Genomic DNA, 18,781 nt, shown 5'->3' with positions numbered 1-18,781 from the left:
TCCAAACCAATACAAATGATGTTTAATTAAGGTTTTCCAAAGCTAAATATACAAGGGGTCGTAGTACTCATTATGTCTAATAGATGAATATTGTGATGCACTTGTTTTAAATTGTGTCACGAATATTACACTTTCAGTTAATCCGAAAATTTATCACTGGATAGAGAGGCCAAATCAAGAAAAAACAATACTGAAATTTAATTTTGATGTGCCGCAGATAATTGATATAACCCTTATCTTAAAGACGAACGACACCGATGAAATTAAAAGTAAACCAACGAATGTTGCACCTAATGAATCATTCATCACATGTGACTTTCCTATATGTTGTTCTGGAAAATATGAAATTGTATTGGAAACCTATTTTGGTGCAGTGATTAAGCGGACTATTGATTTGAGGATCACTTCAGGTAACTAATCAATACTGGAAAGCCAATATAAAGACACAGCTTGTTTATTGTCTCAGTACACAGTATATAGTTATAAAGGTGACTGATTCTTTCAAACGCTTTAACAGGTGTGTTGTTTCAAAAACTGTGTATCGAATCATAAACAGATTGTATAAAAATGTTAGCCACATTGTTTACTATAGTAGCTTAACCAAGATAATAAACAGAAACAAACTATTAGCTTACAACTGCTATATTCCTGACTTTGTACAGGACATTTTAAGAAAAAATAGTAGGTTGAACCTGGTTATGGGCCATTCCAGTTAATTTCTGACAGGCGGGGATGGATGGGGAGACTTTTTTCATACGTATCAGAAAAAAACCATCATGAAAAACTACCTATCAGATCTATCAAGTAAGACCTATCAGATGTAGAGTTTCTGTTCATATTGGGTGGATGGGCTTTCATGGGGGAAAATGACTTATCAGAATTTTTAGAACAGTAATCATAAACAGCTTCATAGAATTATAAATTGTGTGTCTGTCATGCACACGAATGCATCAACGTCACAAAAGTAACTTCAAAGACAATAACAATCAAAACCAAGGAATAAACAAAGACTCATAAAACAAAAAGACATTTGCACCATCAGCTACAAATATTAATATAGAAACAGCACGACCTCCACCGAAAACCGGGAGTGAAATCATGTGGTCCAGAAGGGTAAGCATTTGCTGCACCGTGTACGTCACCCGTATTAACGGTATTAAATAACTTAGATAAATTTAGCTGTCTTTGTATGTGCCTTTGATTATAAAAATCATAACGTTTCTAAGTATTTATAGATCCCTAGTTTTCATTTGTTAGTTTCGATTTTTTCTAATGAAGGTTAATCCATAAAAGCCATGAGCGTTTCCGATGACGGAATCAAGAAGCGCCTCGGAGGCAAAAAATCCATTACAAGTTATTCTAAATGATTTACATTTACATCTTATCATTTAAAACACATTGATTATTAGCTTAACTTCAAATAAAACAAAGGTTTTTCTTATCAAAATGTGAACTATTTATACTATCATTTATACACACAAAAATGTGATGACCTCTGTTTACCATCTTAGGCTACATGCAGCAAGTAAATGGTCGTCTTGAACAGGAGGGGCCTTACTTTTAATTTTCGTTTAAATCTTTTGTGCAATTCTTTTAATTTCAGACGGTGAAGAACAGCTTCAGGAAAATTGGTCATTAGAAAAACTTCTTATGAGTGTTCAAAAAGATGCGAAGAAAGTAACAGGTAAGCAAATATGTATGCTACATTTATGTTAGCAGTGAATGCTCCATTTAAGTTTAACTTCAACATGCTTGTATTGTATTATGAAATTGATGGTTTATTATTTAACACAAATGCATGCATTGTTAGATCACCTGGCCCGAAGGGCCAAGTGAGCTTTTCTCATCACTTTGCGTCCGTCGTCGTCGTCGTCGTCCGGCGTCGTCTGTTAACTTTTACAAAAATCTTCTCCTCTGAAACTTCTGGGCCAAATTAAACCAAACTTGGCCACAATCATTATTAGGGTATCTAGTTTATAAATTGTGTCTAGTGACCCGGCCAACTAACCAAGATGGCCGCCATGGCTAAAAATAGAACATAGGGGTAAAATGCAGTTTTTGGCCTATAACTCGAAAACCAAACCATTTAGAGCAACTCTTACGGGGTAAAATTGTTTATTAGGTCAAGATCTATCTGCCATTAAATTTTCAGATGAATCGGAGAACCTGTTGTTGGGTTGCTGCTCCTGAATTTATAATTTTAAGGAAATTTTCCTTTTTTTGTTTATTATCTTGAATATTATTATGGATAGAGATAAACTGTAAACTGCTATAATGTTCAGCAAAGTAAGATTTACAAACAAGTCAACATGATTGAAATGGTCAATTGACCTCTTTAGGAGTTATTGCCCTTTATAGTCAATTTTAAAACCATTTTTCGTAAATCTTAGTAATCTTTTACAAAAATCTTCTGCTCTGAAACTACTGGGCAAAATTAATCCAAACATGGCCACAATCATCTTTAGGATATCTAGTTTATAAATTGTGTCTGGTGACCTGGCTAACCAACCAAGATGGTCGCCATGGCTAAAAATAGAACATAGGGGTAAAATGCAGTTTTTGGCTTATAACTCAAAAACCAAAGCATTTATAGCAAATCTGCTACGGGATGAAATTGTTTATCAGGTCAAGAACTAACTGCCCTGAAATTTCCAGATAAATCGGACAATCCGTTGTTGGGTTGCTGCCCCTAAATTGGTAATTTTAAGGAAATTTTGCTGTTTTTGTTATTATCTTGAATATTTTTATAGATAGAGATAAACTGTAAACAGCAATAATGTACAGCAAAGTAAGACCTAAAATTAAGTTTACATGACCAAAATGGTCAATTCACCCCCTAAGGAGTAATTATCCTTTATAGTCAAATTTTTAACAATTTTCATAAAATTTGTAAATTTTTACTAACATTTATCATTGAAACTACTTGGCCAAGTTTATTATAGATAGAGATAATTGTAAGCAGCAAGAATGTTCAGTAAAGTAAGATGTACAAACACATCACCTTCACCAAAACACAATTTTGTCATGAATCCATCTGCTTCCTTTGTTTAATATTCACTTAGACCAAGGTGAACGACACAGGCTCTTTAGAGCCTCTAGTTTTACACTAGCTTTTGTATATGCTTAATAGATTTAAATATATGCAAAGTAATATTGCCTCTTATTTCCACGACGAGTAAACGTTTACCTCGAACCCTAGTACAGTCCATATATATAAAAAGATGTGGTATGAGTGCAAATAAGACAACTCCCAATCCAAGTCATAATTAATAGCAGTAAACCATAATAGGTCAAAGTACGGTCTTTAACACGGAGGCTAGGCTCACATCGAACAGCAAGCTATAAAGAACCCTAACAATGACTAGTGTAAAACCATTCAAACAGGAAAACCAACGGTCTAATATATATTAAAAAAACGGGAAACACTTATGAACCACATCAACAAACGATAACCACTGAACATAAGATTCATGTCAGTACTTATAAAGTCTCAGCAAATGCTACAGAGGGTTCAGAAAATGACATAAACGAAAGTTGTAAACAAAAACATAGATGATACCTATTAATTCGATTGTCTGTTTTATTGAAATAACGGTAAGAATTTTTGGTAAAAATTTAAATGATTCCTTTTATTACTGTCAGGAAATTTCGTAAAATAAAAGACTATTTCATAAATTACAGCAATACCATCCAAAATTGATTGTACACAAGATATTGACAGGGGAAATCAAACAACCACCAACAGGCAAGAAGGTAAAAGATCTATTTATTCTGTTGATACTTATTTGAGGTTATAACCTATTTTCGTATTATTGCAACTTTACCATTCATATTCTTTGTATTATTATCACATAACATTGACAATAAGTTACATTTTTATTTGTCACATACGTGACCGTTTTATAGTCAACAATAACCCTGCAAAATCACATTATATCACATGTTATAAATACTCTCTAATAAACAATCGATTCCGACTTCTTTCCGATATGGTTGTAATGTAATTCAAATTCTTGATTCTGATTATATTACTAACAACTCAAATTTAACCCATATAGCGTATACAGTCCCGGGTCTTTCAAAAATCCATCTTACATCGCATACAATTTGTCTTATTAAAGAACACTGTACCCAAACATAAGTATACAATATATCATTGTCAGTTAAAAATAATTTCATATCAGGAAAGTACCTTCAATCACATAACATAAGTTATTGTTGGCCAGACAGTTTTCTGTACTGCAGAAAAGATTTTGGTTTTGCGTTATCAACTGAAAATTAGTTTTAAAAGCGCGGAGTTCTTTTAATATATATGAAGCATTTAACATTGAATTTGTGCATAATTAAACAATCAGTTTGTAAGTGCAATATCCGTTTGAGGGTTTGATTTTTTTACATGCCCTAGAGTATCCATCAAACAAAGTTAATTGTCCTCCTGACAGTTTGATTAGCCTTCATGGAATATTAAAATGTATGGATAGCTCTCGTTTTTGTTCTTAATTTATTGTATACTTATTTATTTTAAGATCCATTTCGAATGTTTGAAGGTTTTAACCTTTCAAAGATTTCTTAAATGGCAAAATCTTAAAATAGGAATCAATTTGTCAAGGGATGGACTTGTGTGCATATATATTATGCTTACCAGGGTTTTTGCCAAACGTACTGGTTTAGGGATTAACACATTTCCAGAGCTGTTAGTTTGTTGTATTTGATTACCTCAGATTCTTTATTGTAAATCCGTATTATATGGAGTTTCTGCGTGACCGTATGATTTTTGAATATACTGCAGCTGTGAATAGTCAAACTGGCTTGACAATATAATCGTTTCTGATGTTCAGTCACTGACTCTATATCGCCTGATTTATGAAGTTGTCTGTCAATAGCGATTTATTTATGACGTCATTGAAAGTACAGGCGGAGGAAAGAAAACCTCAATATATAGTACATTTGTCAAACTTGTCATTCCATCATCAAATCCAAATACAGCATTATTACAGCAGGTGGAATTATAAACACATATTATTGTTTATTCTGGTCGTTTGGGTATGGTCTTAATTTCCTTAAACAATGTCAACAAGCCCCCATAGAAGAGGGACGTAAATACCAGAGGGACATTAAAACTGATAAATCGAAAATAAACTGACAACCCAATAGCTAAAAAATAAAAATACAAACAGACAAACAATAGTACACAAAACACGACCAAAAATGCAGGGTGATATCAGGTGCTCCGGGAGGGTATGCAAATCCTGCTTTACATGTGGAACCAATCGTGTTGTTCATGTTAGTACAAATCTGGTAACAAGACTAGTTTGATAGTTCACATTCGCAAAAAGGCTATCATCTGTGAAACGGATATTCCATAACAGTCAACCAACTATTGATGGCACTTATAAAAAGTATGAAGAAATTATTTTAACTTCATCATTTGGAACTCTTGGTTGAATAGCTCGCGACCAGCAACCCTCTATCAAGGAATAACATAATGACTTTGGTTAACGCATTACAAAGGAAGTCACAGCAAGAACTACAAAAATAAAGAAAACCCCTTCTTCATGCGGAAATAGTATATAATAAGTATTGAATTACACATATGTTCTATTAATTTTTTTTTTATTAAATGGCTGTCATGAATTTACATAGATTAAAAATGATTTCTTTGAATATAGGAGCAACGGAGCAGAACACCAATTGTACACAAAATTTATACGAACCACACCAACCAACGACAGATGAAAAGTCTGGTAAACTTTCATTGTTTGCAATACTAAACATAAAAAATAAAATGTGGTATGATTGCCAATGAGAAAACTTTCACAAGAAACCAAATGACACAGAAATTAACAACTGGAGGTTACCGTACGGCCTTCATCAATGAGCAAAGCCCATACCGCATAGTCAGCTATTAAAGGCCCCTAAATGATAATAAAAAACTTTACAAACGCGAAATCTTACGGCCAGAAAATGAACGAAAAACAAAGCTTTTCTACATCAGGAATAGATTACCTTAGCTATATTTGACAATTTCTTCACACATTATTTGGCTTTTCACAAATTTTGTTATTCGAGCATCACTGATGATTCTTTTGTATACAAAACGCGTCTGGTGCAAATTTAAAAATTTAGATCCTGGTGTCTATGATGAGTTTATTATTAAAGTACATTGATATATCGGGGAAGATGTTTTGAACAAATAATTGCATAGAAGAAGACACTATGCTCATCAACTTCGTACTTGATTTTAACATAAACAAACGTTGTTTTTTTTTCTTTCCAACGTCACTGGTAATTCGTCTGTAGACGAAATGTAAGCCTTGCTTACAACATTATAAGCCTAATATTTTAAATAGAGTTTTGTTTCGAAGCACTTGTTTTCGCTATTTTTTGAATCCATGGGATTCCCTCGGATTTTATTATTACCTTGATTTGTATCGTCATCATCGATATATTATAGGTTATTATCCCCGGCTTAGTATATATCTAGGATTTTGATTGGTTAACACACGTCGTTACAAAACCCATAGCCCCTGGATGTTGCTAACCCATATCCCCGGACGTTGCTAACCATTATTCCGGGGACCTTCACGCAAGTTTTCCTTAGTTCCATGACTGCTCCTTGTGAAATATTGAATTTTGTAGATTATCCATGATGTTTGTAATTAAATATTTAATTCATTAACGATTTTGTCCTATTATACCGATCATTTACACTCATTCCATTAAATGCATCACTTGAATGCCACATTTTCAAGGAATGTGACTACTGACCTAGCTATGCAAATGACCCACGTTGACGTCACACCATCTCTAGCGTAACTCTCACAACATTGAGAGCCAAATTTGACTCAATCCAGTTTCTCTGTCTCCGTATTAAAAACGTCTTATATTTGACTACCTGTAGGGTTCTACCAAAGGTAGTACCCTACACCCCGTAAAAATATGTAAAATTTCCAAATTTCAATAAAACTTTTTTAGATAATGAAAAAAACGTTGTTTTCACGTTACACTTTGTACCTGAATTTTCATAAAACTCGCCCGATTCGGACTAAGACCGGGGATAAATTCGTTATCTACGTTCATATCCGTAGATATGGATATTTCAACACCCTTCAGTACCCTGTACATCCTTCGGCTACGCCTCACGGTGCACTGGGGTACTTCAGGGTGTTAAAATATCCATATCTACGGATATGAACCTAGATAACTTATAATAGCTGTTGCTTATTTTCCCGATTGTCTACTATTCCATATTATAACATTTTAATTGAGTGTTGATACTAAACAAGTTGTGTATTTCAGGAAACACTAATTCTTGTCGACGCAACCGATTTATAATTGTTTGGAGTTCCTCTATTGTATGTTGTATATTGATCTCTATATCCGTTATGTTTTTATGAAATTTTAACATTGATACTAATGCATCTGATTTAAACAAATTTATATTAACCTGCTTTTATAGTTCAGTCAATACATTACAATAAGATAATACATCAAATATATGTAGAATAAGAAAATTACATCATATATTACTATGATAAGAAAATGCCATCTTCACAGTTTGAAAACAATATAATAATTATTAAATAAAACATCTGTTAAATTGAAATACACATCGAATGACTTTGATGTATTTGCATCAAAATAAAATTATTTCCTTGGTTCCAGAAGCAACATCGCACAATAGCAGCTGTACAGAAACTTTAGTCGAATCGCACGAAACAACTACAGATGAAAAATCAGGTAGATTAATTACATTGATATATCGGGGAAGGGGTTCGGAACCTCAAATTGCATACGAAGGAGACACTTTACTCAACTTTGTTCTTGGTTTGATGGTTGAAACGTTTTTTTAAAAGCCTGATAACTTAGATGAGTTATGTTTTACCCTTTCGAATCACTTGTTCTCGCTCCTTTTTAAATTCATCCCGATTGTCTTCTATTTCCTATTATAACATTTAGATTGAGTGTTGATTTTAGTCGAATTGTGTAATTCAGGAAACACTAATTCTTGTCGCCGCAACTAGTCTATAAACGTTTTGAATTGATTCAATTTCCTTTATATTGTTTTTTATAATGACCTTCTATGTGATTTATGGATATAAGAACTTTTAACATACATAAACTGCTACTGCATCTGATACATACCAAATTATAGTTCACTCCATGCATTCAAATAAGAAATTATATCAAAGATTACTAGAATAAGAAAGTTCCATCTTCACAGATATAATACTACATAATACTTTTTGAATTGAAAATCTTTTTTAAATTACTATCAAATGATTGTCATGTATTTGTATCAAATTAAAAACTATTTCCTTGGTTCCAGAAGCTATATCGCAGAACCCCAGCTATACAGAAATTTTAAACAAACAGCATGAACCAACTACAGATGACAAAAGAGGTAAATCTACATATTTTTATATTACAATTCAGAATGTCCCACTATCAGAAGCTTTTATTTAATTAAATTATTTCCTTTAATTTCAGAAAAGACAGCAAGCATGGATAGTGTAGATCAACCACACCAATTAAGAACTGACTATCTCACAGGTAGGTTTATTGTGTTGAATATTATAGATTATTTTGCAAATGAATTAATAAGTCCAATTACTTGTGTCACTGTCATTCATATTTGACAAAAGGTAAAGTTCATATGTTAGACGTATAATACAATTGTATAGTCAACAAACACTGTTTGAAACAACATTATACTTTCTCCCTAACGAAAGATACCAAAGGGACAGTCAAACTCATACATCTAAAACAAAATGACAACGCCATGGCTAAAAATGAAAAAGCAAACAGACAAACAAATAGTACACATGACACAACATAGAAAACTAAAGAATAAACAACACGAACCCCACCAAAAACTAGGGGTGATCTAAGGTGCTCCGGAAAGGTACGCAGATCCTGATCCACATGTGGCACCCGTCGTGTTGCTTATGTGATAACAAATCCGGTAAATAGTCTAATTCTGAAGATCACATTTATGTATGGGAAGGGGATTGTATTTGCGAGGTAAGGAACATATCCGATATCATTTGTCAAACGGTTATTCCATAACAGTCAAATTAACCAATCCTGTGGTTTTTTTTCCTGTACAGTTCTAATGAAATTTGTTCTCGAATTTTAATTATCTATCCGTTGCCTTATGTAGAATATACAATATCGAAGTAGAGGATCACCCCTTTTAGTAGCAGTTACCATTAACACTGCATTTTTAAAAACAGCTTTCATATGTCTACCTGCACTAGCATGTCAAGCAAACAATGATATCACCGTATCTTCTTGAATGCCTCATAAATATGGGAACGACTGGTTTGTTTTGACTTCCTTTGCTTTCGTCTTTTTTTCTTGCTTACTTACATTGCTATAAAGTAGAAAAAATGAGATTTCCTGTATGAAACGGAAAAAATAGTCCGAAAGCATAGAACTATTTGGAAACTTTAAAATGATCAACAGACAAACATTGACAATGACAGCATAACACTTTTGGTGTCAAGTCTGAAAATGCACCAATTGGTTATATTTTTGTTAGCGTTTTATTCTCGTTCCAGGATTTGCATTGGTTACCTGCAATAGAGTGTTAAGCAAATACTAATAATATTTTAATGCATTGTCCTCTTTAACGTCTGCTCATATATAAGCTATTTGACTATAGGGATTGTGTGCACTTTTATTGCGATAACTCTTAAATGTGGCCTCATTTTGTCAGATGACAAAATTGGAAACATATATCACTGTTAGTTCTGATCGTTTTTAATGGGTTTTTCATATTTAAAAAAAAAAACACATGGCAAGTCATCATTACATTTTCTTATTCTAGTGGAAAGGGTTGACCTCAATCTCTAAAGGTTATTTTAAAAGTTGACAAATTTGTTAGAATATACAATTAGTCAATGAAAGAATAAAGCTATTAACGCACATCATTATTTCTGACTCTCGCGGAAGAATAGAAGCGATGCATTAGTTATCTTTTCTTAATATAATATTCACCAATGGGAAAACAAAACGCTTTTAGTTATGGTTTGATTCCAATTTAAATGTCAGAATATTCACAGAATAAATATGAGAGGCGAAAGATACCAAAGGGACAAACAGAGTCGAAAATAAATTGACCATGCTTTGGTAACAGAAGAAAAAGACAAATAAACAAACATAACATTGAAATAAAACAATGAGCAACACGAACACCTATCCCTTCCTCCCACCGAAATAACAGAATATTCACATTATTCATTTCTCATCCAAAAAAAATCTAAGGGCATCATAAATGCGATTGGTTCTCGTGTGCCTCTTGTTATATCTACTATTTATTATGACTGTCCTGAAAAATGGAATTTACTGATTGTAAAAACACTTACAGTCCTCTTTCTACAAAACATATAATATTTGTTTCTGGCGAATCGTTCTCTTCAATTAAAACAATACTAGCCCAGTCACATGAGATCTATAGATAGGCCTAAAGTAATGGTGGTTTGTCATCATACTTCTCATGTCAACTTTTGATTGTAGTATATACGTTTACTTGAAAATACTAAGGTCGTACAACTTTAATGCTCTCAACAACAAACAAACATTAGAATGGACTAGCTGCCAATAAGATCTATCTCAATTTACTAAACCTGTGTATGGAGTATGTCACAAACAGAGACATTTATGATACAGTGATTACAAGAACTCTAGGAAATTCATTATGTTTTCAAAAAAACAATAATCTTTATTTTTAAACGAGAGATTATGAACGCCGCATTTTTGCGCCTGTCCCAAGTCAGGAGCCTCGGGCCTTTGTTAGTATTGTATTATTTTAATTTTAGTTTCTTGTGTACAAGTTGGAAATTAGTATGGCGTTCATTATCACTGAACTAGTATATATTTGTTTAGGGGCCAGCTGAAGGACGCCTCCGGGTGCGGGAATTTCTCGCTACATTGAAGACCTGTTGGTGACCTTCTGCTGTTGTTTTTTTTCTATGGCCGGGTTGTTGTCTCTTTGGCACACCCCCCATTTCCATTCTTAATTTTATTGCCCTCTTTAAATGAACCGAAAAGTATTCACTTAGTTATAAAATACTACATAGAGGAATAACACAGGCTTGGGCTTGCGTGTATTTAAGTCTATGATTAAGAAATATATAAGCAACATTGAGTACATGCTATGTTTTATTTCTAGAATCTAACCAATCGAAAGCGGCTCCAATGAAATGTTTGAATAAACCCAGTGTACGAGCTGTCATTGCACTAGATATTGGTACAACGCATTCCCGTTATGCTGTTTTAATACCAGAAACGCCATTCATTGAAGAGAAAATTGAATCTGTATTTAAAGATTCGGTGCCTACAGCTGTTTTATTCAATGTTACTTTAGACAATTTTGTTGCATGTGGAGATAAAGCAATTAAAGAATACAAATCTGCCGTTCAAAGAGACGAACAGAAATCTTATATTATGTTTGAGAAATTCAAATTAGAATTATACAAACGAATGGTCAGTACTCGGAGTGATATTTTTTTTAATAATATAAAACATGACATTGTAAAAGACGTAAACTCAATCTAATATACGTGAACTCAATCGAATATATTTTACTTATTGATTATTGTTTGCTAAAAAAACAATTGTAAAACATAAGAGTAAACGTAGCCCTGGCAGAAACAAATAAAACAATTATTTGTGCCTTTAAATATTCACAGCAGATATGTATAAATATATTTGTATCATCATCATTATCTGTACAATTATGGCAGAAGATACAAAAGGTGTATTCAAAAACATGAGAAGCAGAAAAACCGATAACACCATCGCAAAAGAACCTAAAACAATATCAGAAGACTAACAGTAAACCAAACAAAATATAGTCAACCAATGACTGAGCCACACACATATATGTGTAAGAATGATGACATTATCCTCTAACAGTTTGATTCATATACTTTTTTGCATTATTCTGTTATCTATATATTGTTTTAATGTCAGGAAGTAACTGCTAAATTGGAGATAAAAGATGTATATGAAAGAACAATGTTGGCGACAAAAGTGTATACGGCTGTGATAAATGATCTTAAACAAAGAGCACTTATGCACATAAAGCAGAAAAACAATACCATTCACAATGACGAAATTGTTTGGGTGATGACTGCACCAGATATATGGAAAGAAAACGCTAAAGACATTATACGACTTTGCTGTGAATTGGTAAGTTACAGTTAAGGTTACCTAAAAATATTTTCATTTGTATTTATAAGAACAAGAGTAAAAGTGAGAATGGAAATGGGGAATGTGCCTAAGAGACAACAACCCGACCATAGAAAAAAACTATTTGTGCATATTATTCAAGTCAATATCTCTCAAGCTTGTTCAAATAATAAGAATAAGAATAAGAATTTTATTAGTATAAAATCCAAACAATAGGATTGTTACTAAGATATACAACAAAAACAAACAAACAGACAGTGGCATATTAAATACAAAACGATAGTCATTAAACACTACAAACATGTAGCATTGAAAGAAAAACAAAAACATAGATTATTAGTATTAATTATAATACTATTTTTGACAGCATGCCTCCTCTTTAAAATTATCAATTAAAATATTATGCTTATGTTACAAAAAATATGTTATAATATATATAACATTATAAGTTGAGCCATCAATTACACAGTTCATATATTGACATATAATTGTTTCTTTCATTATACATTTCACTAATGTAGTTAACAATGATAAGTAAAATATCACATTCTTCGTAGGAAAATATAAAATCAAATTTGTTTTCTTCACTCATTGAATTAAAACAGGGGACAATACTAGATATTTCATCAAACATTTTGATCCTAGTTTTATTAATTTCTGAACATGTTATGATAAAATGAAATTCATCTTCCACCTCTTTATGGCATAAAGGACATATTCTCTTTTCTAAAGCTGTTTTGTTGTATCTACCACGTTCAACAGCCAGCATACTATTGCTCATTCTTATTTTAGCATAACTTTTTGTAACATTTTTATCTAAATTCAATAAAAGGTACTTTTCTAGTTCATACTTTACTTTAAATTTTCTGTAGGTTCTTAGTTTATTTCCATTTATTGAATTATCATCATTAAAGAGACAATTTCTCCAAAATATAATGTAATTTTCATTGAGCTTCTTCACGATGGCTAAAAGTAATCTTTTTTTAGAGAAGGTACATTGATTTTCCCAAACATGAGTGAAATTCAATTTTGAAAGTAGCATTTTAACTTTTGAAGCAAATCCATCATTTAACTGCGTGTTAGCTTTATAAACATTATATAATAATGACTCATTTTCATTTGACTTTAAAATATGTAACCAAAATCCTACAGAAGACTTAAGGGCCTGTATACCAATAGGGTAGATTCCCAATTCAGCTAATACAGCTGTATTTACTGCCTTTGAATTAACATTTAGAAGACCTTTCGCAAATTTGATCTGGAGTTTTACTGATTCTATAGATAAATATTGAGATTCAAGAGTTTTGTTGTTCTTCACAATATTTAGCGACCATATCTCACTACAATACAGTAATATTGGGCTAACACAAGAATTAAATAGTTTCATATGGGAAAAAACATCCATCTTATCTGAGTAGAGTATTTTTTTTAATACAAAACAATGCCTTAGAAGCTTTTTTACTGCATTAGTGAAAATTCCTGATGGCTTGAATAGTATACCTAAATATTTTTATTCTGTGCAACATTCAATTACTTCATTATTCAATACAAACTTGTCTTTAGTAAGTTTTTTACCACTTTTATTAAATATCATTGTTTTTATCTTGTCAAGATTGACAGTCAAGTTCCATTTTTCACAATAAGTATTTAACTTATTTAGACAATTTTGTAAACCTTCTGAGGATTCTGATATTAATACTAAGTCATCAGCATATACAAGACTAGACAATTTTATGTCATGTAATGTTACAGGATCACATGTGTTATCAAACATTGAGGTTAAATCATTTATATAAAAAGAAAATAAGGTAGGACTTAGAAAACAGCCTTGTTTTACTCCAACTGTGGAAGGGAACATATTAGTAATGCCTTCAGTGACTTTAACTGCAAATAAAACTTCTTTGTACATATCTTTTAAAATATTAAAGAATGGTCCATTTATGTTATATTCAGCAAGTTTGTGCAACAGAGCCTCTCTATTTATAGTGTCAAAAGCTTTTTTTAAAATCAATAAAACATGCATATATTCTTTTGTTTGATTTAAAAGCCTTATCAATAATAGTTTTTAAAGTAAGAATGTGATCACTAGGTCTGCATCCTTTTTTGAATCCAATTTGTTCACGACAGATAATACTATTATTTTCGGAATACTTTTCTAAACGGTTATACAAAACTCTTCAGAAAAATTTTCCTAAGCAGCTAGAAAGTGCTATACCTCTGTAGTTTGAGGGGTTATTAAAACACCCTCCTTTGAATACTGGTTTAATGTAATTTTCTCTCCATTTAGAAGGATATATGCCAGTAAAAAGAATTAAGTTAAATAATTTTACATACATGTTGACATTCATAGTACAAGATATTTTCAACATTTCATTTGTTAATCCATCCATCAGAACCACATGATTTCTTATTTTGCAAGGCTTTCAGAGCAAGAAGCACTTCCTCTGCAGTTATCTTAACATTTAAATTTTTGTTGCAATTATTCAAAAATTTATCATCAGTGCATGATTTGAAATCAGAATTTTTGTCATGGGTAGTATTTATTAGATTTTTGAAGTATTCAAACCATTCTTTAGCTTGAATGTTTGAACTAGGATCATTCAATTCTTTTTTCTTTAAAGTTTTAACAGTTTTCCAAAACTCATCTGAAGAATTATTTGATTCCAAAATTTTTGTCAGCATTTTATTTCTAAATTGTCTATAGTTTTTCCTTATTAATTTATTAAGTACCTTTTTTTTGGACATAACTTCTAATCTTAGTTGTTTATTCCATGGTTCTTTACACAATTTCCTAGTATGGTGTTTTAAAGCCCTAAATTGTGCTTCACATTCATTATTATAGTAGGGTTTTTTAACTTTTCGGAATTTACTTTTGTTATTCCTGAACGTTGATCGTTTTGGGCCAATAAAAGCAGCATTATACAATAAAGATGATATGTTAGAAACATTTTCATTAATTTTTTCTTCTACACTGGACAAGTTATTTTGAACAGGAATTTCTGCTAAGCTTTCTATTTCAGAAATAATTGGTTGGAAGTCAGTTTTTAATAAGTTTAATTTAAATGTATTTTCATATTAATTACTCCATTTTATGCATTTTAAAGGAGTTTTTAAGTTTTCTGGGGGTTGTCTTTTTATTTGAGACATGATATTTACTGTTATTGGACAATGATCTGATACTGTTGGGTCAAATTTATTTATTGAAAAATTTATGATACTTGGCAAGAACCCAGAGCTGCAAATACAGTAGTCATCAATAGAAGTTCCATTATGATTAAAAAATGTAACTTTTCCCTTGGAATCTCTTAAAGTTCTTCCATTTAAAATTCTTAATTGAGCAGAAATGCACAACTCTATTAATTGTTTACCATAACTGTTGGTGTTTTGTGATATCTCAGTACTTCTTGATTTAAGCACAGCATCTGCTATGTAATCAAACGACACAAAAGAAATGCTGTTTCCATCCAAATAATATTGAAAATGTTTTCCTGGTATCTACTATGGGTATCATTTACACCACTGGCTGGTTTTGATTCATCCTCATACCTTTAATACCACACTAAAGAATTTCTGGAAAAAGTGACGCTCTTTACCCTTACTTTCTCTTCATCTTATTCGCGAAATGTCTGCATATAAAAATAATAATGTATTTTTCAGAGCGGAATTACCAAAGAACAGTTGATAGTAGTAGATGACTCAAATGCTATACTTGCGTATTTTCAAAAAGTCCAATCCTTTTGTAGAGAAACCCTGCCGCAAAATGTAGACGACAAGAACTATCTTCTCATAGACCTTAGTGGTAATGTTGACTTTTCTTTGCTATTTCATCCTCAATTTTCTTTGGTCGATGCATAACAATTACAAGTGATGATGTGATGATGTATGAAAACATAACAATGTTGAATTGTAACAAGGCTATTTTTAATTAAACCTTTGATGAGTATCAAATTTTCGATTTCTGTGAGAACGATTAATCGGCGTTATAGTTTTGTCTAGTTGGTATGAATGCGTTTATGCTTCTGTGTTTAAATGCCCCACCTACGATATAGACAATAACATAATGACGGGGTGTACAAGTACAACAACTATCTTAATCATAATAATAACAAACAAATATTTAATAAAGAAGCATAAAAAGGCATATGTTAAATTAAACAACCTCATTCATTGCTTTCTTATTTTTGAATGTTATCGATGTATGTTAAATCCACCCAACTAAACCTTTTATCATTCCACTAGTAATCAGCGGAATAACACGTAGGATTTATTGTTGTTTGCTCTAACGTCCACTAGAAAGATTTGATGAATGTTCAGGACGAATTATTTCAATCTTCGACAAGGATGAAGGGCTGCAAAGTTTGAATCCGAATTGAAAATGAGGGTATATTTGAAAGGGAAAAAACTTTAGCCTTGCATAAAACTCATGAATAAACTGATCATAGATACCAGGACTAAATTTTGTATATACGCCAGACGCGCGTTTCGTCTACAAAAGATTCATCAGTGACGTTCGAATCCAAAAAAGTTAAAATGGCCAAATAAAGTACGAAGTTGAAGAGCATTGAGGACCAAATTTCCTAAAAGTTTTGCCAAATCCAGCTAAGGTATTCTATGCCTGAGGTAGAAAAGCCTTAGTATTTCAAAAATTCTAAATTTTGTAAACAGTTAATTTATAAATATAACCATATCAATGATAATTCATGTCAGCACAAAAAGGCTGGTGATACCCTCGGGGAAATAAATCTCCACCAGCAGTGGCATCGACCCAGTGGTTGTAAATATCTTTAAACTATCTACCGGTCTGACGAGGAGACGACTATATTTATATTCCCTACTCAGCCCTTAGGGTTGTAGTACAATACTAAACACACAAAAGCAAGTAAAACATAATTCTTCGAAAAAACGCTTACATATACTACAAGCAGGTTTAATGTACTTAACCTGTTGAAATAACATCATGCACTCCTTATGATAAAATTCAATTATTACCTGATAACTGAAGACTTATGTCAATTGATGTAAGTTATATTTTTCAGGCGGAACATGTGACATAACTGGGTATCATACACCCGCCGATTGTGACGTAGGTGTTCCAATTAGACCATCCCATAAATTATGTGGTGTCGATATAGTTTGTAACGTTATTCTTGATCGTCTGTCATCTATAATAGGGGAAAATGCTATGGATTGTCTGAAGAAAGAAGAAACATCGAGCTATTTACAACTGAAAGAAGCATGTATACAATTATGCTTGACATCAGACAATTCATTAAATGTTCCGATACAAACTTTTGACAACCTGTGTACTCGTTTTCGTGAAATGTCATTTAAGGAGGCTGTCGATGGTTACGGAAAGACTGTATCTGGAAGTGACTCGGAACAAGTTGATATTGATTTTACTTTGTTTAGGAACAAGTTGATTGTACGGAAAGGACTCGTAGATAATTCGCTTAAGAAAATAATAGGAACTGCTATAAATGAAATCGAAAATATCCTAAAAACACAAAAGGCGCAAAACATTCAGCAGTTTTTCATTGTTGGAGGATTCTCATCACTGTCAATAGTTCAGAATGAAATTCAGGATGCTTTCAAAGATAAATCTGTCATTTTTGCAAATGACAAAGTCTTCTCATCTGTTAAAGGTGCACTCGTATATGGATATGAGAAGACAAATATATGATATTAATTAAATGTGGTCATAAAGAAAATGAATTGATATAGTTATTTATTGATGTGTTGAATAAAGTAACAATGATATGTCTGGAGAACACGACTTATTTATTAGTTGTTATTAGCTTTTGAACAAATTTCAGAAATTGCTAATATTCTTGGATCGGTCATGTTTGTGTTTTGTGCTTCAAATCAATACTTGTTTTAACGATGTGCTATCACAGCACTCTTGGGTTAGACGATGATTGGGGCGAACACTAATATATCTTTCATCCGGCATTATTTATGTATCAGTCCAAAGTTAGGAAGCCTTAAATCAGTTTTTTACGTTGGCTGCCGATTGTCATTTTATTTTATACTTTTATTGGGTTTTCTTATCTATAAGGACGTAGGTTTTTTTCAATTGTTGATGCCTTTTAAAGCTTTCCGTTTTTAAATGTTTTTTTCCCCTCCTTGGTGAAGGCTGTACGGTGACATGTAGTTTCTTTATAGCTTAATTTGGACATTGTTGCATACATAACTCGTTTTTAATTTGTAAGCATTGAAAAATATCAAAAATAAGTCAAACAGATTAAACAAAATGTATGAGTGAAATGGACTAATTTGTTTTTGGTGGGTTTTTTTTTGCATTAGACTAGAGATAACCGTATTGTTATTGACTTTTGGCCTGCATATAACTTGGTTCTGCGGTCGCAGAACTACTTTATGTTACAGAAATGTCTTTTTTGACGTCTGTATGATTTCATACACATGATGAAATTGACGTATGGAGCAAATTATATTATTGATTAATGCCCTGGCTCTGATACATGTTTAATAAAAATGTCATGATCTCTAAGTGGAAGGTACTCAGGTCCTGGAACAATTTCTATTAGACAAAAAAAAAGTAAATATAAATACTGATATCAAAAAT

At 32.1% G+C, this 18,781-nt stretch overlaps 1 protein-coding gene across 4 annotated transcripts in view; it reads left to right on the top strand.

Annotated features, from left to right (window-relative positions):
- LOC139484779 (uncharacterized) overlaps positions 1 to 17,963 on the top strand; it is a 46,883-nt gene extending 28,920 nt beyond the window's left edge. For 2 of the 4 annotated variants that reach the window (XM_071268742.1, XM_071268737.1), the window contains 11 exons: positions 138 to 410; positions 1,604 to 1,684; positions 3,682 to 3,753; positions 5,670 to 5,744; positions 7,666 to 7,740; positions 8,330 to 8,404; positions 8,491 to 8,553; positions 11,177 to 11,490; positions 11,980 to 12,198; positions 15,856 to 15,997; positions 17,235 to 17,963. In XM_071268742.1, coding sequence (XP_071124843.1) covers positions 138 to 410; positions 1,604 to 1,684; positions 3,682 to 3,753; positions 5,670 to 5,744; positions 7,666 to 7,740; positions 8,330 to 8,404; positions 8,491 to 8,553; positions 11,177 to 11,490; positions 11,980 to 12,198; positions 15,856 to 15,997; positions 17,235 to 17,878 — 2,033 coding nt within the window. In that variant the 3' untranslated portion in view covers positions 17,879 to 17,963. The remainder of the gene's footprint in view (positions 1 to 137; positions 411 to 1,603; positions 1,685 to 3,681; positions 3,754 to 5,669; positions 5,745 to 7,665; positions 7,741 to 8,329; positions 8,405 to 8,490; positions 8,554 to 11,176; positions 11,491 to 11,979; positions 12,199 to 15,855; positions 15,998 to 17,234) is intronic. The other 2 variants (XM_071268738.1, XM_071268739.1) reach the window with 2 other exon arrangements.
- Positions 17,964 to 18,781: the final 818 nt, after the last annotated feature.

The sequence above is a fragment of the Mytilus edulis genome, chromosome 8, assembly GCF_963676685.1.
Source record: "Mytilus edulis chromosome 8, xbMytEdul2.2, whole genome shotgun sequence".
In the NCBI taxonomy this organism is placed as follows: Eukaryota; Metazoa; Mollusca; class Bivalvia; order Mytilida; family Mytilidae; genus Mytilus; species Mytilus edulis.
This window is presented reverse-complemented; position numbering and strand designations above follow the sequence as displayed.